Source organism: Zea mays, chromosome 6, assembly GCF_902167145.1.
Source record: "Zea mays cultivar B73 chromosome 6, Zm-B73-REFERENCE-NAM-5.0, whole genome shotgun sequence".
In the NCBI taxonomy this organism is placed as follows: domain Eukaryota; kingdom Viridiplantae; phylum Streptophyta; class Magnoliopsida; order Poales; family Poaceae; genus Zea; species Zea mays.
The window spans coordinates 134,112,754-134,131,960 of record NC_050101.1 but is presented as its reverse complement, the minus strand read 5'-3'; the positions used below and the strand labels follow the sequence as shown (position 1 = coordinate 134,131,960).

The window sequence follows — 19,207 nt, the reverse complement described above, 5'->3', positions numbered from 1 at the left end:
CATCCAAATCAACTGTTACCACCACCACCCCCACTGAAGCAAGAGGACTTCACTGATCAACCCTTTCGGGGTACCTCCTTACGAAGTTGTATACTCTCTACCTCCTTACGAAGTTGTATTCTCTCTACCTCCTTTATTGTAATTTCATGAAACTTAAGGTACTTGTGTAAGCTCCTGTTTAATAAGTGAAAAAAATAAAGCATCATATAATAACATCTTTTACATTTGAGTCATGTGTCTTTCTTCAATCCTCACCATGTAGTACTCTTGTTTAAATTTGGATGTTTCATTCGAATTGTTTAAAACCTTAATCTTCATTCTTCCACTTACCTTTTCCTGAGAAAGGTTGTCTAAAAGGGCAAAGATGTAACTCGATCTAATTGTGTTGCCTTGATATTTAATACCTTTAGGGGATTAAGATCAAGTGCCCAACACCCACTAATTTAAATTATTATCTTTAAGAGTTCATGATCAAAATGTTAGGACTCGATTTATCTTGAATTTAGGCATCAAACGTTTCAAACAAACCAAATTTTACCTAAATTTAAATTTAATTTTCGCTCGAATTCATTGAGGTTTGGATTAGCGCAGCACAAACTGACACAAATAACATCATACTCATCGGCTGATAAATCATTCTAAAACATTACTCTCTTCGACCTGGTGTTGATTTTTCATGGCATTATAACCTCTTGGTCATATACCAGTTGGCAAGGCGTGTTTTTGGTTGCCCCATGACAAGACATCAAATATACCACAATGTCTCTAATATCCTTTTATGCCATTACCTCAAATATTCACCAATCTTCCATTTGATCAGATTGATTAGGCTCTTATTCGAGGCCTCAGCCTGAGCATAATATGATGATGATTGAATAGGGTAATCCCCATATCTTCTACAAACTTATTGAACTTCTCTGAGATAAAATACAAACCTCTCATCTATGGTGATCTTCTGAGGTATTCCGAGTCTGTATATGATATGTTCTTTCACAAACATGATCACATACTTAGTCGTTACATTCTTCATTCATCAGGATGGCTTCTACTAACTTGGTAAAATAGTCACTGGCTACCAATATCACTACTGGTGGATGGATTGATTTGGCCGATCATGTAAATGCCAAACCCTCGGAATGGCCATTGTTTGATGATGGGATTCAAAGCACTAGCTAAAGAAATTTGAGTGACCTAATTTTTTGGCATTCTTGATAGCCTCTATAATATTTAAAACAATATTCGAGAAGCGTCGGCCAATAGTAGCCAGACCTCCTAATTAACCATTTCATTTTATGAGGTAACTGGTGTGTGCCACACGTAGCCAGACCTCCTGGTTAACCACTTCATTTTATAAGTCGATTTGTGTGTGCAACATACGCCTTCGTATACGTCATGCATCATCTCCAATGCTTGGGTGGGGCACAACATTTCATCAGTAGTCCTTTTAAGTTGCTCAAAGTTTTCCTCCACTAGCAATATGAGATTAATCTCTTAACTCTCTAGCATTTATTTTGGATCACAAATTATTAATTAAATCAAATAATCCAATCTATTTAAGTATAACAGAACGAACATGGTGAATGCGTGCACAAGATGGCTCTGGACTGGATTACTTACATTGTAGCTGGAGCTAAGGACCTCATAGTGCATTTTTTGCCTATGGGAATGTGTGTTTTGCAGGGGAAGTGGGTCAGTTTCCTAAAGCTAGGAGAGGAATGGAGATGCAAGGCGTTGAGTGTTGGATGTTTCGTTAAGTTACAATTGTTGTGTTCTTTTAAGATGTTTTCTGTGCTTGAATGTTAGGTTATAAAATGGCTGAAACGAGGCCCTAAAATTCTATTTTTAAAAAAACTCAAAAACATTTTAAAATACTAAAATACTCAAAAATTTTAAATATTTTAAAATATATGTGTTTTAAAGTATAGAGAATGCAACTTCATCCTTTCTATATAAATATCCTTTTTTTCCTTTTCTCTATTTATTTTGTACATAAACGATAAACTAAATGAAACTAAAGTATGTATAAGATCTATATTGTACTTAAACGAGAAACTAAATAAAAGTAATATAAAGATATTTAAAGGTATGATAAATACATACCTATAATAATTTGAGGAAAAAATATCTATAATATATATTTAGTATATAGATGATGAGATATATAGTCTGTTCGCTTCGAATTAAAGTCAGCAGTTCGGACTGATGTGGCTGTAATACATAGAGACAAAACATTTTAGAAACAGTAGAGCTGTTTTAAATTAAAGCCAAGCGTTCGTTTCAGATTAAAGCCAAGTAAACTGTTGGGGACAGAAAACGTCCTCGCGGACGATTCGGCCCTGAGGCCAGACGGTCCGGGGTCCTGACAGTCCGCTGTGGTGGCGCGGACGGTACACGTGTGCGTAGGATCAGTTAGGGTTCTGAGTTTCTTACGCGATTTGTTAGCTAAATTTACGGGATTAACTCGGGAAACGACTTATAACGGCTCCAGACCTCCCCTTTATATAGATGAAGGACTACGACCGATTAAACGTCTCACAATCGATCAAATCAAATCTATTTATCAATTTTACCTTTTCTTTCTTCCAATTCCTAGGAGTAGGAGTAATTTAGCCTTAAGATTAGATTTAGTTTAGTCTTCCACAACAATCTCTATTCGACTCTACGCTGATTAGAGGAGCACCGGGCGGCCAGCCGATTCAGAGCAACCCCTTGGAACCCTCTTGACGTGATCTCTTTCAGGGCGAGCTCTAGGGTTCTTCGCGGAGAAAAAGACCCTCTGCACTATCGCGGACCGTCCGGCCTAAGACGTGGACCATCCGAAAACGTGCAGAGAAGGAGCCGCTCCTGTGTCAGATCGCGGACCGTTCGTGTCTCCGTAGAGAGCCCCACCAGGCGACCCGTTTCCATGTTTGACGTTTGCACGTTGATAAAAGACGGTGCTGCTGGAGACGAATGAGGTAAAAAAAAATAAGAAAATGACATACAAGATATTGTTTAATATAGTCATCGCGGCCACTCAAGCTGGCCGGTGCCACCGACCGTCGCCATCGAAATCGCGATGGTTTGAGCCTTTGAGATCCGCGTCGCTGTTTGTGTACATCCAATTTCGTCGCATTTCGCGCACACGGCCCCGACCCAAAACAGCAAACCCCAGCTCCAAGCGAAGCTAACCAGCTCCCAAAGTTCCAAGCCCACCGGCCATCGCCCGGCGCGGCGCCTGCACACAGCCATAAAAAAGAGCTTATTACAAAAATCCTCGCCGACCCGCGATCCCGACCGCAGCTCCCCTCTCCCTATCCATCCAGGCCATCCGCTGTACATCACGCACGTTGGTCGGTGCTCCCCTCGGCGAGCGAGATGCGTGGGCCGGCGTCGGTGAAGGCGGGGAGCCGGCCGCCGTGGCTGGGACTGGGGGCGGCCGCATGGGTGCAGGTCGCGGGCGGCGCCGGCTCCACGTTCGCGCTCTACTCGCACGCGCTCAAGGTCGCCCTCGGCGCCGACCAGAGCCGGCTTGCGCTGCTCGGGGTCGCCTGTGACGTCGGCGAGAACCTCGGCCTGCTCCCGGGGGTGCTCTGCAACCGCCTCCACCCCGCGCTGCTCCTCATCATCGGCGCTGGCGCGTGCCTGCTCGGGTACGGCACCGCGTGGCTCCTCGTCTCTGGCGTCGCGCCCGCGCTGCCTTACTGGCTGGTGAGCTGCCGCCGCTATCGCTCTTCGTTTTGCTACTTCTCATCAATTTACTGATTGATTTTTCTTTTTTTTTCTATTTTTTTGCGAAAAACATTACTGATCGATTTTTTAAGATCCAGTTTATGCGTCAGTTCTAGATCGTGAAACGGAAGTTGCATTACTCTGTTGATGTTAAGTTTTTCGTAGAAGGCATTGTTTTTTTTGTGGCAAATGGTCACTTTTTTTTTGGCACTTTTGCGCTGTGCAAGTAAATATAATATATGGACTGTTATGCTGATGCTGGAATTTATTCTCCATATTATTTTTAGCTCTCTATTTAACTATATATTTATATTTTTATAAAGATTACACTTGCATCACACTTCAACAAACTATATATCTAGTTTAGCTAGTCAGGTGGCTAGCTAAGTTTAGCCAATGATGGAGCCAATTTGACGAGTCGGATAGCGAGACAAGTCAGATAGCTAGTCTGTTGAAGAGTTATTTTGTTGTTTAGTAGTCAAAATTTGATTTGACGAGTCATTTGGCTAGTCTCTTAGAGATGCTATTATCCTAAAAATGGTAAACGCCTTATGGTATAAGCAAGCTTGAGGGTAAATAGAAGTCTCTGTAATTCCATAAACAAATGGGCCGGAGTTAGGCTGCCTGCCATACACTAGCAAACAATCCTCGCAAAAACACACACACTAGCAAACAAGTTTTGACTGCACATGGGTCAATAAAATCACTGTCACTTAGTTTACCTGCAATATGCACGTATCTAGGACTTTTACACGCCGTGTCTCAATGGAGGGTCGGGTGTTCTAGAATTAGCACCACTCTTCTTTCCCCTTTAAGGCTTCAAGTGAGGTTAGCTTTTTGCTAGCTTCAACTTGAAACAAGTTTTTTTCACTTACTCTGAGCAGTATATTCCCAGTCCGGGATACATGCTGACTGGAATTAAGCTAAAACCGACGTGATTCACGGGAATAACTAATTAGTGTCAGTTTTGGCCTTATTCCCATCGGTTCTCGGCAGACGGGAATTTACCGAATTTACTGTTGTGAAACTGACTAATGACCCTACTTACAGATATGGTTTGGGTTATGTCTTGCTACCAATGGTGGCGCGTGGTTGGCGACTGCTGTTCTAGTGACAAACATGAGGAACTTCCCAGTCAGCAGAGGTGCTGTTGCTGGCATTCTGAAAGGGTACTCGGGTTTAAGTGCTGCTGTTTACACCGAAATATACACTGGAGTGCTCCGTGATTCACCCATCAACCTTTTGCTCTTTCTTACTCTCGGAATTCCTGCTGTGTGCCTTCTGGCAATGTACTTTGTTCAGCCTTGTGAACCCTCTCTGGTGGAGACGAATGCAGAGCAAGTCCATTTTATGTTTGCGCAAGTGGCAAGTGTTTTTCTTGGGGTTTATCTGGTTGGGGCTACGATATTGGATCACATCGTGACTCTCAATGACATTATGAACTATTCTCTGCTTGTCATCATGGTTCTTCTCATTTTTGCTCCCCTGGCAATACCATTGAAGATGACGTTATTCCTGAAGAAAAAAAGTCGATCAGATTCACACTCCCCAACAACTGATAATGGTCACACAGAACCACTTTTGCCTTCTTCCTCCGAATCAAACCTTGGTAATCTTGAAGATGATACCACAGACATCGATATTCTCTTAGCTGAGGGTGAAGGGGCTATAAAGCCAAAGAGAAGAAGACCAAGAAGGGGAGAAGATTTCCGGTTTCGTGAAGCAATACTGAAGGCCGATTTCTGGCTTCTCTTTGCAATATGCTTTGTTGGGTTTGGATCTGGAATCACTGTTCTTAATAATCTAGCACAAATAGGAATTGCTGCAGGTGCTGTCGACACAACCATCTCACTCTCTGTCTTCAGTTTCTGCAATTTCTTTGGCCGGCTGGGAGGTGGTGTTGTTTCTGAGTATCTTGTCAGGTACAGTATATATTATATTTACTCATTTATTTAATCTATGAAATAACCGTTTCCATATGATGGGCCATTCTTGGCTTTAATGGCTCTGCCAGTTTTACATTGTTTTTGGCCTAGTGGGCACTGAGTACTGAGAGAGATCTGGTAGCGAACCAATATGTCTTTATAGCTCCTAACTGACTAAATTTATGAACCATGTTAACACCCTCTTCAAACTATTAGAAAACCACACTGCAGTCTCAAGTTCTGAGTTTCTCTCTTGTCAGTCAATGGCTTGGGTAAAAATTGTGAACAGAGAATATGAAAGCCTGACAAACTAGCAATGAGTCCATTTTCTGAAGATAAACAGCAAGGAAAATTCTGAATCCCATGTGTAGAAACATGTAGGAAACACCTTTCTTGTTTATGAGTGATAGGCAAAATTTTGGTCATTGCATCCTAGGGTTAACTTACAGTCTTCTTTTGCAGGTCAAGGACACTCCCACGAAGTGTTCTGATCATAGGGACCCAAGCGGTGATGATAATTACTTACCTGCTCTTTGCATTGGGCCGGCTCGCCACACTTTACGTCTCTGTCGCCTTACTCGGGATATGTTTTGGTATCTCGCTCTCCGTGATAATCTCAACCTCCTCAGAGCTCTTCGGACTAAAGCACTTTGGAAAGATATTCAACTTCATCGCATTGGCGAATCCGGTAGGCGCGTTCCTGTTTAACACCCTCGCGGGATATGTCTACGATCTCGAAGTGGAAAAGCAGCACGCCACAACATCAGGGTCGGACGTTGCATGTCATGGCCCTAATTGCTTCAGACTAACATTCTGTGTCCTCTCCGGCGTGGCATGCTTGGGCACACTGCTGAGCACGGTTCTCACGGTGAGGGTCCGGCCAGTGTATCAGATGCTCTATGCAGGCGGGTCCTTCAGCCAGCCCAGGAACCCCGCACATTGACCCATGGCGATAAAGCTGTTTTCTGCATCTATTCTCTTACAATAAATCCAGTATGACGTCGGTCTGAATAGCCTCACAAATGGTTTATTGTAATTCATGAGCACGCACCTTATTTTTTGTGCTCTGTGTTGTAATTTTTGGTCTAATATGAGGAGAGAGCGACGGTCTCGTGCTGCTACTTGTACCAGATGCTCGTGATGTTGCTCCAGGTTAACCCGCTGATGCCCGAGTTTTAGGGGCGTATAACTGAAATGTCAACTTATGTAAAACAATGGTGCTTGTACACGACACATGTTTATCGGACAATTTGGCAGATTCCATGGTATATTGAGAAGAATGTGCATCTTTTTTTTTCCCTCCTAAAACGTGAAAGAAACTGCGTCTCAGGTCTTGATCATGTCGTCTTAAAATTTGGTTTACTCATGGCCTAGAACTAGGGCAGTGGTCGGCAGGTTAACAGGTCAGGTCCTCTTCAAGGCCAGTGCAGCATTGAAATTTTTTAATCATGCAGTGGTTGAGATCTGACCAGGGTTGGCCAGCTAAACTTTGCTGAAGCCGACAGATCTACATCCAGACGCCGTGACCCCACAGTTTTGAATCGTTGAGTGAAGCGGCGACTGTCAGTTCAGATCTGGATACCTCGGCTCGTAATGGACACGGCCCTCTATCTATTCCATCCCTTTGTCAGGGATCTACACTAACGACAGACGCGCCCTTAAAATATTTCACAGCAGGAACGAAAATGTCGCAGGTATTTTTTTTATCATCACGAACCTGGATCGGCTCCCAGCTCAAAATTTCAGAGAATGACACATGGGCATTATTTTTCACACTCATTTACACGGTTGCAAATTGCAATTACAGTAACAGGCAGCAGGTAGAGAGGTAGGTAGCTAGTGAGTACTGACCACTCCACTGGCAATCGGGCACGTTGTCTTCGCTCGCTGTACGCACCGGCCGGCAGGTCACAGGTGCAGTGCAGGGCGCATTTGGCACGCGAGCGCGCGCGTCTCGGCTAGTTGGGCTTGAGATCCTGGAACATGGACTCCCACCGCATCTCCTCGCCGTCGCCGCTGTGCTTCACAACCACCTCCTCCTCGTCGCTTACTTCCCCATCCTCGTATTCGTCGCAGCTGCAGACGTCCGTGCTCTCGAGGCAGGCGGCTATGGACCCAGCGGGCGCGGGCAGCGTCTTGACCGCCGCGCCGTCGCCCCTCCACTTATCGGCGCAGCTGTTGGTGAGCACGACGGGCTTGCTGATGCGCGTCAACATCGGCAGCGCTCGCGGCTTCCCGCCACGGATCGCCACGGGCGACGCGATCTTGCTCCAGCTGTGCGCGACCCTCCCGCCACGGTGCCGCAGCAGAGGCAGGCGCGGCGTGGCGAGGACGGCCGCCGCCGCCCTGGCCCGGTCCCGGTCCCGGTCCTGGCCGCGTGACACCGAGGCGCGGAGGCGGCCGAGCGCCGAGCTTGCGGACCGGTGCACGGCCGCGGCGAGCAGCCTGGTGGCACGCCACGGCAGGACGGTGATGGCGGCGGCCCTGCCGTGGGAGGACGTCTCCTTCCTTGCGAGCTTGAGGATCTCGAGGCGGTGCTTGGCGACGGCAACGCCCATGCTGAGGAGGAAGTCGTGGTCCAGGTGGCGCACGTCTGTGGCGCCGAGCTCGTTGCGCGCGAAGAGCAGCGCGTACTCGAACGCCACGTCCGGGTGCAGCCCCGCCCTGCAGAGCCACGCGTACCAGTCCATTCGCTCGTCCGCCTCGTCGGAGCGTGCGCGGCGAGCGGCGACGACGGCGGCGGCAGTAAGTGAGGCTGCCCTCGGTGTGGTTAGCCGTGTCTCGTGCTCCCGTGGCGCTGGACGTGCGGGCGCGCGCGTGCTCTGGTGTGTAGCGGCACTGGCCGTGGCCGATGGGCGGGTAGCGTCACGTGAACCCGATTATAAAAAACGGGCGAGAGAGGGGCGGTGGCGTCTGTTGGCTGGATGGTGGTGGTCGTGCCACTGGTGCTGGTGCGCCGTGCACGGATCGGTGGGCCGCCCACCCACATACGGAGTAACAGTGCTGTTTCATGCGCAAACGATTTGTCCAGAGAAACGGTCGTTATTCTTGTTCCTCAACTTTCAGGTTCTGCAGTTCTGCTGTTGTGGGGTTTAACCGCCGCCATTTTTTGCCGGCCACAAACAGTCAAAAATAAACATTATGCTGTCGAAAATAAATTATTTTAGCGACATAATAGCTATTTTTAACTGTTTGTGGCCGCCAAATAAACCAAAAATAAGTTCTAATTTTCGACGGTCAGCTCCAGGCCGTCGAAAATAGTTTATTTTCTGCAGCTGTCTAGGCGGCGGCCGAAAATATACTATTTTCGACCACCCAGCTTACACCGTCGAAAGCTAACTAGTTTATTTAAGGCGGGTTGTGCCCCGGCCACCGAAAATAAGTATTTTTAGAGAAAAAATTAAAAAAGTAAAATTCATAGAAATTTTAACAACAAATTCAACAGCAATACATATATACATTACAACAATACAAATCCATCATAAATATAATAATTCCTCACAAACACTATAAAACCACCACAAATATCACAATTCATCCATACAAGTATCACAATCCATCCACCACAAAATATCACATCTATCACAAAAAACCACATACATCAGAATACATATAGGGTTCATATCAAATCCATCGCAAGGCGCCAAATTCACCACAAGAGTCAATTGATCACATAAAGAGGTTGTTTGAGTTGTGGTCACTACCTCCAGAAGCAAAGAAGTTGTTGGCGAAGTCGTCTGTTTGGTTTGGAGTCTGAAAAAGAAGAATACATTAGTAACTACAGTTCTAACTTGACCACTATTCGAACGAATTGTTTGTCAAACAAACATCTTCTGTAGTAGCTCCCTCCATTCCAAAAGCTCCTCCTGGTGCTTGTATAACCGGTGGTGGCATGTTGTGGCCCATAACCTCTGATCCCTATAAAATAAAGTGTAGTAAAGATTTAAAAGGTTAATACAAACGACAAGTCTAAACTAAATTAAATTTGAACGACACACCGGAGCTAGTTCATAGTAAGTTGTTTTTCATAATACATTCGAGTAGAGATACTTATATATCAACACACCTGAGGTAGAGGTGTCGGAGCATGTAATCACCACTGAGTCATCAGCGACTGAAATTGAGGGCAAACGAATGGTTGTTGTTGTGCCTGCTCTGGAAACCAAGACTATTGCAAATACAATATATTAGTTATAGGAAAAATATATGATTGCGTTGAGAATAAATAAGACACTCACGTACATTGCTTATTGCGTATGTGCGTTGTAAGCAGCCATGTACTCCCATTGTTGTTGGACGAATGCCATTTGCTGCTGTTGCAACTCTTCACGAAACCTTTCTTGTTGCTCCCTCATAGCCTCCTCCATGCTTGAGCGCCGAATACGGCTGCTATCACAACCTGCCTACGACGAAGAGCCGCCACGAGATTAAACCTCCGTCGAATCAATCACATTGGTAAACATAGAATACCTTGAAAAACAAAAAATAGCTATTCGGTCATAATTTCAATCGTATTGAAAAAAATCACAAGTTCATACCGTCCATGGGCCTTTACTCCAATAGAATGCACAACTTCATCGTCGATGGTAGGCGCTCCTTGCCAATCATAGTCTTCTCTATACTTCCTAACCATCTCCTGCTCGTAAGTCTCCAGCAATACAATATGAAGGTTCACAACACATGTAATGTATAACTATATGTCAAGAAAACATTAATCCTAACAACTACTAACCAGACGCTTAGCGGCCGCTTTACTGCATAGCCCATCGGGGATTTCATTGTTTTCACTCTATGCCCTCGCCTATAAACATCGATTGGGCTCGAGAAAACTCCTGTTTGAGCCTCCTGCAAAGGTATGAGTTAAAACTGGTTCCATTTTTGAGTAAAATAGAATACTACATACTCACCATTCGCTTCGCCAACCGAATATGTCCATTAGCCCCATAGGTATGGTTGGCTACGACCTCATCATTGTCCCCGTCCTGCTGATGGCGTTGCCTATGTCAATTCCTATTTGACTTCTCAATCCACTCTAGCGAAGCCCATATCTCACATAAAGCCCGGTAAACCTGCGGGCGATGTTCCATCCATGGAAGAGTTACCTGCATCTAAGCGTTAGCACAACATTACATTCACATCTGAATGAGTTGTTAGATTAAATTTTTACCTCCATATATTGGTCCATTGTCAAGTAGACATCTGAATATTATCGAAAGTTGTTGATAGAATGCCCTCGACGCTTCATGTACGCGTTCACAACCTGTAGACGAGCATTGGAAAATGCATCCTTGAGAGCACCTAGAGGGGGGGTGAATAGGTGATCATGTAAAAATCAACAACTAATAGCCACAAAACTTGGTTATAAAGATGTTAGTGCAATAGAACCAAGTGGCTATAGAGCGAGCTCTTGCGAATCACAATAATCACGAAGAAAGACAACGCAAGAGACACAGTGGTTTATCCCGTGGTTCGGCCAAGTATAACACTTGCCTACCTCCACGTTGTGGCGTCCCAATGGACGAGGGTTGCACTCAACCCCTTTCAAGTGATCCAATGATCAACTTGAATACCACAGTATTCTTCCTTATATCTTTTCCCGTTTGCGAGGAATCTCCACAAGTTGGAGCCTCTTGCCCTTACAAGATTGATCACAAAGAAAGCACACGAGTAAGGTTGGGGAGCAACACACACAAATCCGCAGCACACGCACGCACACACGCCAAGACTTGAGCTCAAAATGAAACACAGAGAGTTCACAACTAGAACGGAGCTCAAATCACTACCACGATCGATCAAGTGCGCAGAGACAGAGTGTGGGAGTATTAGATTGCTTAGTGAATGCTTGGGTAGTTCCTCCATGCGCCTAGGGGTCCCTTTTATAGCCCCAAGGCAGCTAGGAGCCGTTGGAGGCCAACAAGGAAGGCTATTCTTGCCTTCTGTCGGGTGGCGCACCGGACAGTCCGGTGCACCACCGGACAACCACTGTTCATGTCCGGTGCGCGATCTCCTTCCTTTTCTGGCGAAGTCGACCGTTGCAGCGCCGAGCCGGTTGGCGCACCGGACACTGTCCGGTGCCCCCTGCCGACCGTTGGCGCGGGCCACGCGTCGCTCGTGGATTGCGCGGCCGACCGTTGCGCTGGCGGCTGTTGGCTCACCGGACAGTCCGGTGCACCACCAGACAGTCCGGTGAATTATAGCCGTACGCCGCCAAAATCTCCCGAGAGCGGCCAGTTCGCCGGAGGCCAGCCTTGCGCACCGGACACTGTCCGGTGCACCGCCGGACAGTCCGGTGTGCCAGACCGAGCTGAGTCTTGGCTGCCCCGAGCCAAGTCCTTTTCTTCTTCTCTTTTCTCTGATTCTAGCACTTAGACAAATATATTAGTACACAAAAACCAATGTACTAAGTCTAGAACCATACCTTTGCTTTGATTATCACTTCTCTCTTTATTTAGCACATGAGAGCTTATTTAATTGTGTTGGACACTTAATCACCAAAACATAATATAAATTGCCCAAAGGCACATTTCCCTTTCAATCTCCCTCCTTTTGGTGATTTATGCCAACACATCCAAAAGCAATGCAAAACATGCATCATTGATTCAAATTGAAGACCAAATTGTTTTTAATTCTAATTTGGCATATTTGGATCATTCTTTGCCACCACTTGGTTTGTTTTTGCAAATCAAAATCATTTTCCTATCTTCAAGTCAAACACACATGTTTAGGCACAAAGAGAGATATTCCAATTGAAAAAGTGATCGAGTGCCAAAAACTCCCCTTTTCTCATAATCATAAATTCTCCCCACAATAGACCATTTTGACAAATATGAGTATTTTGACAAATCAAAAGTTCTAGCTCTACTATTTTCAAAATTCTCAAGTGGTAGCTGATCCATTTGCTTTGGCCTTAATTTCTCCCCCTTTGGCATTAAGCACCAAAATAGGATCATTTTTGGCCCTATAACCCCATTGCCTCACCAAAAATGTCAATTAAGAGCAAAAAGGCAATAAGAGCTTAAGAATGAACTTGGAGGTGAGTACACTAATACCGGAGTGCAGTGGAAGTCTTTGCATGATCCAAGTTCACCTTTCCCTTTCAATTCACCCTTGAGACTACATTAAGTACACTTAAACACAAAGGTTAGTCTCAAAGGGTTAAGTTGTAGCACTTCTCCCCCTAAATATGTGCATCGCTCACACATGGACTTGTGAGGTCCGGGGATCCCTTGCATAACTTGAGCACCATAAATAAACAACAAATCTCATAAATACATAAAGTAACATGATCAAAGGCATACAACACATGTATGCTATAGATCAATCCAAGTTACGTGAATCTAAGACATTTAGCTCACTACGCAGCCTGCAAAAGTTTTTCTCATCTAAAGGCTTGGTAAAGATATCGACTAGCTGGTTCTTGGTGCTAATATAGAACACTTCGATATCTCCCTTTTGCTGGTGGTCTCTCAAAAAGTGATGCCAGATGTCTATGTGCTTAGTTTGGCTGTGTTCAACAGGATTATCCGCCATGCGGATTGCACTCTCATTGTCACATAGGAGTGGGACTTTGCTCAGATTGTAGCCAAAGTCCCGGAGGGTTTGCCTCATCCAAAGTACTTGCGCACAACACTGCCCTGCGGCAACATACTCGGCCTCAGCGGTGGATAGGGCAATAGAGGTTTGTTTCTTTGAGCTCTACGACACCAGGGACCTTCCTAGAAATTGGCACGTCCTCGATGTGCTCTTCCTATCAACCTTGCACCCGGCATAATCGGAGACTGAATATCCAATCAAGTCAAAGGTAGACCCCTTTGGATACCAGATCCCTAAGCAAGGCGTAACAACTAAATATCTAAGAATCCGCTTAACGACCACAAGGTGACATTCCCTTGGATCGGATTGAAATCTAGCACACATGCATACGCTAAGCATAATATCCGGTCTACTAGCACATAAATAAAGCAATGACCCTATCATAGACCGGTATGCCTTTTGATCAATGGACTTACCTCCTTTGTTGAGGTCGACATGTCCGTCGGTTCCCATCGGTGTCTTCGCGGGCTTGGCGTCCTTCATCCCAAACCGCTTGAGAAGATCTTGAGTGTACTTCATTTGGGAGATGAAGGTGCCGTCCTTGAGTTGCTTCACTTGGAACCCAAGGAAGTAGTTCAACTCTCCCATCATCGACATCTCAAATTTCTGTGTCATCACCCTGCTAAACTCCTCACAAGACTTTTGATTAGTGGAACCAAATATTATGTCATCGACATAAATTTGGCACACAAAAAGATCACCGTCACAAGTCTTAGTGAAAAGAGTGGGATCGGCTTTCCCAACCTTGAAAGCATTAGAAATTAAGAAATCTCTAAGGCATTCATACCATGCTCTTGGGGTTTGCTTAAGTCCATAGAGCGCCTTAGAGAGCTTAAAAACGTGGTCGGGATACCTGTCATCCTCAAAGCCAGGGGGTTATTCCACGTACACCTCCTCCTTGATTAACCCGTTGAGGAAAGCGCTCTTTACATCCATTTTAAACAACCTGAAAGAATGGTGAGCGGCATAGGCTAACAAAATGCGAATAGACTCTAGCCTAGCCACAGGAGCAAAAGTCTCCTCAAAATCTAAACCTGCGACTTGGGCATAACCTTTTGCCACAAGTCGAGCTTTGTTTCTTGTTACCACCCCGTGCTCGTCTTGCTTGTTGCGGAACACCCACTTGGTTCCCACAACGTTTTGCTTTGGACGTGGCACCAAGCTCCACACTTCATTTCGCTTGAAGTTGTTTAGCTCTTCTTGCATGGCCAACACCCAGTCCGGATCTTGCAAGGCCTCTTCTACCCTGAAAGGCTCAATAGAAGAGACAAACGAGTAATGCTCACAAAAGTTAGCTAATCTTGATCGAGTAGTTACTCCCTTGCTTATGTCACCCAGAATCTGATCAACGGGGTGATTCCGTTGGATTGTCGCTCAGAGTTGAGTTGGAGGGGCATGTGGTGCTTCTTCCTCCATAGCTGGTTCTTCTTGTGCTCCCCCTTGATCACACGCCTCTTCTTGAGGAACCTGTCCATAGTCTTGAGTTGGGGGATGCACCATTGTTGAGGAAGAAGGTTGATCTTGCTCTTATTGTTCCTGTGGTCGCACATCTCCAATCGCCATGGTGCGTATTGCGGTCGTCGGAACATCATCTTTATCTATGTCATCAAGATCAACTTGCTCTCTTGGAGAGCCATTAGTCTCATCAAATACAACGTCGCTAGAGACTTCAACCAAACCCGATGATTTGTTGAAGACTCTATACGCCTTTGTATTTGAGTCATATCCTAGTAAAAATCCTTCTACAACTTTGGGTGAAAATTTAGAATTTCTACCTTTCTTCACTAGAATGTAACATTTGCTCCCAAATACACGAAAGTATGATAAGTTGGGTTTGTTACCGGTAAGAAGTTCATATGAGGTCTTCTTGAGGAGGCGATGAAGGTAGAGCCGGTTTATGGCGTGGCAAGCTGTGTTCACAACTTCCGACCAAAACCGCTCAGGCGTCTTGAACCCTCCAAGCATCATCCTCGCCATGTCGATAAGCGTCATGTTCTTCCTCTCTACCACACCATTTTGCTGTGGTGTGTAGGGAGCGGAGGACTCATGCTTGATGCCTTCCTCCTCAATGTACTCCTCCACTTGCAGATTCTTGAACTCGGACCCTGTAGCATCCCAAAAATTCAAATTCTGAAATTTTCTCAAACTCGCCCTAAATTCAAAATGAATTTCAAATTTCATTTCAAAATGTTTGTTTGCGAGTTGATATCAACAAATAAAGTATAGTGGTCTATATTCTCTCTAAAATCCTCCTCAAAATACCCTACAAATATTTCCTCAGTGATCCCCCTCAAATTGTTTACAGAAATACTGCCCAGATATTTCCCTAGTGATCCTCTTCAAGTTCTTTCCAGAAATACTGCCCAAATATTCCACCGATATATCTCCAGATATTTTCCTCCTGAGAAATACCTTCAGAATCATTTTTCAAGTCCCTATAAATATTTTCTTCATAACTTTCCTCATGCTCATACGTATATGTATGCCTCCAGTGTCATACGGTGAGCTCTACAAGCAAATCTCACTTATACAAGACAAATACATGCTAATCTCCCACTAATCCTCTCATCCTCCCACTAATCCTCTCATCCCTCCCCCTAATCCCCCCACCATGGCTATAAATAGAGGGGCAAGGGCCTCCTCTCATCCCACCCCAAGCCATTTCATGGCAACTCTCTCCCCCCCCACACACACCCACTCCATGTTCCACACAAGCACACACTAGCACAAGGATCGTTCGATCGTTCTTCGATCGTTCGTCCCCCTGTTCTTAGTTTGTTCGTTCGTTCGTCCGATCGTTCGATCGTTCGTCCGATCGTTCATGGTTCGTTCGTCCGTTCGTTCGATCGTTCGATCGTTCGTCCGTTCGTTCGTCCAAATAATCTTTTTCCTACCGTTATGCTGCCGAAATTCCGATCGTTCGTTCGTTCGATCATTCGATCGTTCATCGTTCGTTCATAGTCCCTATTCATCGTTCATCGTTCGTTCATAGTCCCTATTCATCGTTCTTCTAGATAATCTTTGTCCTGTCGTTATGCTGCCGAAATTCCGATCGTTCGTTCGTACGATCATTCGATCGTTCGTCCGTTCGTTCGTCCAAATAATCTTTTCCTGCCGTTATGCTGCCGAAATTCCGATCGTTCGTTCGTCCGATCATTCGATCGTTCGTCCGTTCGTTCATAGTTCCTATTCATCGTTCATCGTTCGTTCATACGAACTATTCACTATTACTATTCACCATTACTATTCACTATTACTATTCATCGTTACTATTCACATACACTATTCATCATCGTTACTATTTATCATTACTATTCATCATCGTTACTATTCATCGATGATATCTATAATTTCTTTTCCATCGCCACTATTCATCGTTACTGATCATCGTTACTATTCATCGGTCATCTAGTCATCCCAAATTTCAACTACTCGTACATCATGTTGTCCAGTCCACCTAAGACCAGCCAGACCCATATTCCAGTCATACGAACTCCGGTGACTGTGATTTTTCTTCCAGTAGGGAACTTCCCATCTGGTCACCCATCCTAGGTTTCTCCAAGTTGAGCACACTTAACTTTGAGAATCCTTCGAACCAGGCTCCCAAACTCAGATTCCAATAAATCTCGTTTCTAAATTCTTATCAAACTATTCCCTACCCAACCATGTCATCCCTTAAGCATGGTCCATATTCCAGAAAACTCCCAAAATACTCTTGTCCCATATTCTGCCTATAACTCTCCTGTTCATACTAAGTCAGACGATTCATTCGTCACTATTCTCACCAACAGTGAACTTCACTGTGCTACACCACATACACCTAGCTATAAATACACCCAGCTACCCTCTCCCTCTCCACACACACTCAACACCCTCAGCCAAGGCAAACACCCCACCCACTCAGTTACTCTGCTCTGCCGGCTACACACATAGTGTCGCTTCGCCTCCAGTCCACCCTCCTGTTATCGGAGCGTTCGTGCCGTCTCGTGGAGGCCAGATCTGCAAGTCTACGCTAGGCGGTGGAGCCAGAAGCCAGTTCCGCGAGCTCCCCTTCCCCCTTCGCCGAATAAGCACGACAAGCTCACTGGATCCCTTTGATGCATAAATTACCTATGTTTTACAACCACAACCCTCAGCCTGTTATTTTATGCATAATATGATTTTGAGACAAGTTATTATGGCCACCCAGCCGCTTGCCGAAATCAATCCCTGATATAATTGTTACAAATGATTTGAGGAAAGGTGTGAGTTTTCAAAAGAAAATGCTTTTCAAAATGTGTTTGATGAAGGGTTTTCACCCTTATCACCTTTGAGTAGGGATGATCAAGGACTCCCTGGTTTAGGGGAGGGCCTAAGGTGATGGCTCAGCTGGTTTAGGCGTGAGCAGAAGGATTGTCCCCTCTTATAAGGACCGGTTTGTCATCTTTCACTACCTGTACTCATGATAAGTACAACCACTCGAGACTGTGTGGGCAGTCACTCAATCTGAACTCGTACGGTCCAACCCCAGGGTTATGAAGGCTGGGGAGCACCGGGAGGATAAGGAGGGGGAAAGTTTTGTCCGGTTTGGACATGGCGGTGGCCTGACTCCTTCCGGTATAACTGTTAAGGTTAGGACGTGCGAGGAAAGAAAGAGATTCGGATTCGGATCTCATCGGCCATGAGATCGCAGAGCCGGACTAGTGGGTAAAGTGTACACCTCTGCGCAGAGTTTGAGAACCTATTCGAATAGTCTGTGTCCACAGGAATGGACGAGTCTGGTGTGGTATGGCAATTAATGTTTTGTTTTCCAAAAAAAGAGATGGTTTTGAGAAAAGTGGTTTTTAAAAAGGTTCGGCGGTTGAGCCGTGAGCTATGGTGGACGGGAAGTCCAGTAGCTGTTTTTGAAAATGAAAACCAGTGGGAAACTACTGAGATACCTGGATGGTTTAGTCTAGGGGATTTTGTTATAATACTGAAAAACTTCCTGCTCCTTTTGGAGAGGATGCGCTTTGCAAAAATACAAAATGTTTTTCAAAACAACTCTGCATAAAATATTGCTGTTTCTGCAAAATATCCTGAGCTCCACATATTCCATGCATTATATCTGATTTCCCCATTCCGCGGGTGAAGGTGGGCTGCTGAGTACGTTTGTACTCACCCTTGCTTATTTGTTGTTTTTTCAGAAAAAGGAGATCGGGTAAGAGTTACGACTGTTCCCAACCTTGCCTGTGGCTGTTGGACCGCTGATTTGCTTCGCTGCGTATATCGGGCTGCTTCAGCCCCACTCTGATGATATGTCCCGAGTTGTGGACCAACTCTTAAAGTTGTTCGCCACCTTTATAGGTTTGTCGTTTAAGCAGATCTGTAATCATCTGATGTGTAAATGTGTTTACTAGCCTCCTGGGACTAGTAATTGTATCACATTTGAGTCCCAGAGGATTGGGACGCTTCAGACCCGTTGTCGCTTCTTATCTTTTTCACCTTGAGCTCAAACTCGTTTTGAGCCCTCCTTAGAAAGCGCTTTAGGGTCCCTTGGGTTTCTGATTTATCCTGCAAAAATAATACCCAAGTGAAGCGGGAAAAATCATCAACAATTACTAAACCATACTTACTTCCCCTGATGCTAAGGTAGGCGACGGGTCTGAAGAGGTCCATATGGAGAAGCTCCAGTGGTCTTGATGTAGTCATCACATTCTTGTTGTGATGAGTGCTTCTCACCTGTTTCCCTGCTTGACAAGCTGCACAAGGTCTATCTTTTTCGAAGCAGACATTGGTTAGTCCTAACACATGCTCTCCCTTTAGAAGTTTGTGAAGGTTCTTCATCCCAACATGTGCTAGACGGTGATGCCACAGCCAGACCATACTAGTATTAGCGATTAAGCATGCATCTAGATCGGCCTCCTCTTTTGAAAAATCAACTAAGTAGAGTTTGCCATCTAGTACACCCTTAAACGCTAATGAACCATCACTCCTTCTAAAGACAGATACATCAACAT

The 19,207-nt window shown here is 45.1% G+C and overlaps 2 protein-coding genes across 2 annotated transcripts; one reads left to right on the top strand and one right to left on the bottom strand.

The window, feature by feature from the left end:
• The first annotated feature begins 3,275 nt into the window (after positions 1-3,275).
• LOC100382294 (Major facilitator superfamily protein) lies at positions 3,276-6,765 on the top strand. Its single transcript, NM_001175044.2, has 3 exons — positions 3,276-3,690; positions 4,762-5,633; positions 6,099-6,765. Exons 1-3 carry the CDS (start codon positions 3,358-3,360, stop codon positions 6,577-6,579), a joined length of 1,686 nt encoding a protein of 561 aa, NP_001168515.2. The 5' UTR covers positions 3,276-3,357; the 3' UTR covers positions 6,580-6,765.
• Positions 6,766-7,341: 576 nt separating this feature from the next.
• On the bottom strand, positions 7,342-8,489 carry LOC100272899 (Sterile alpha motif (SAM) domain-containing protein). The gene has a single exon (NM_001147352.2). It carries the CDS (start codon positions 8,324-8,326, stop codon positions 7,595-7,597), a length of 732 nt encoding a protein of 243 aa, NP_001140824.1. The 5' UTR covers positions 8,327-8,489; the 3' UTR covers positions 7,342-7,594.
• Between the last annotated feature and the right edge of the window lie 10,718 nt (positions 8,490-19,207).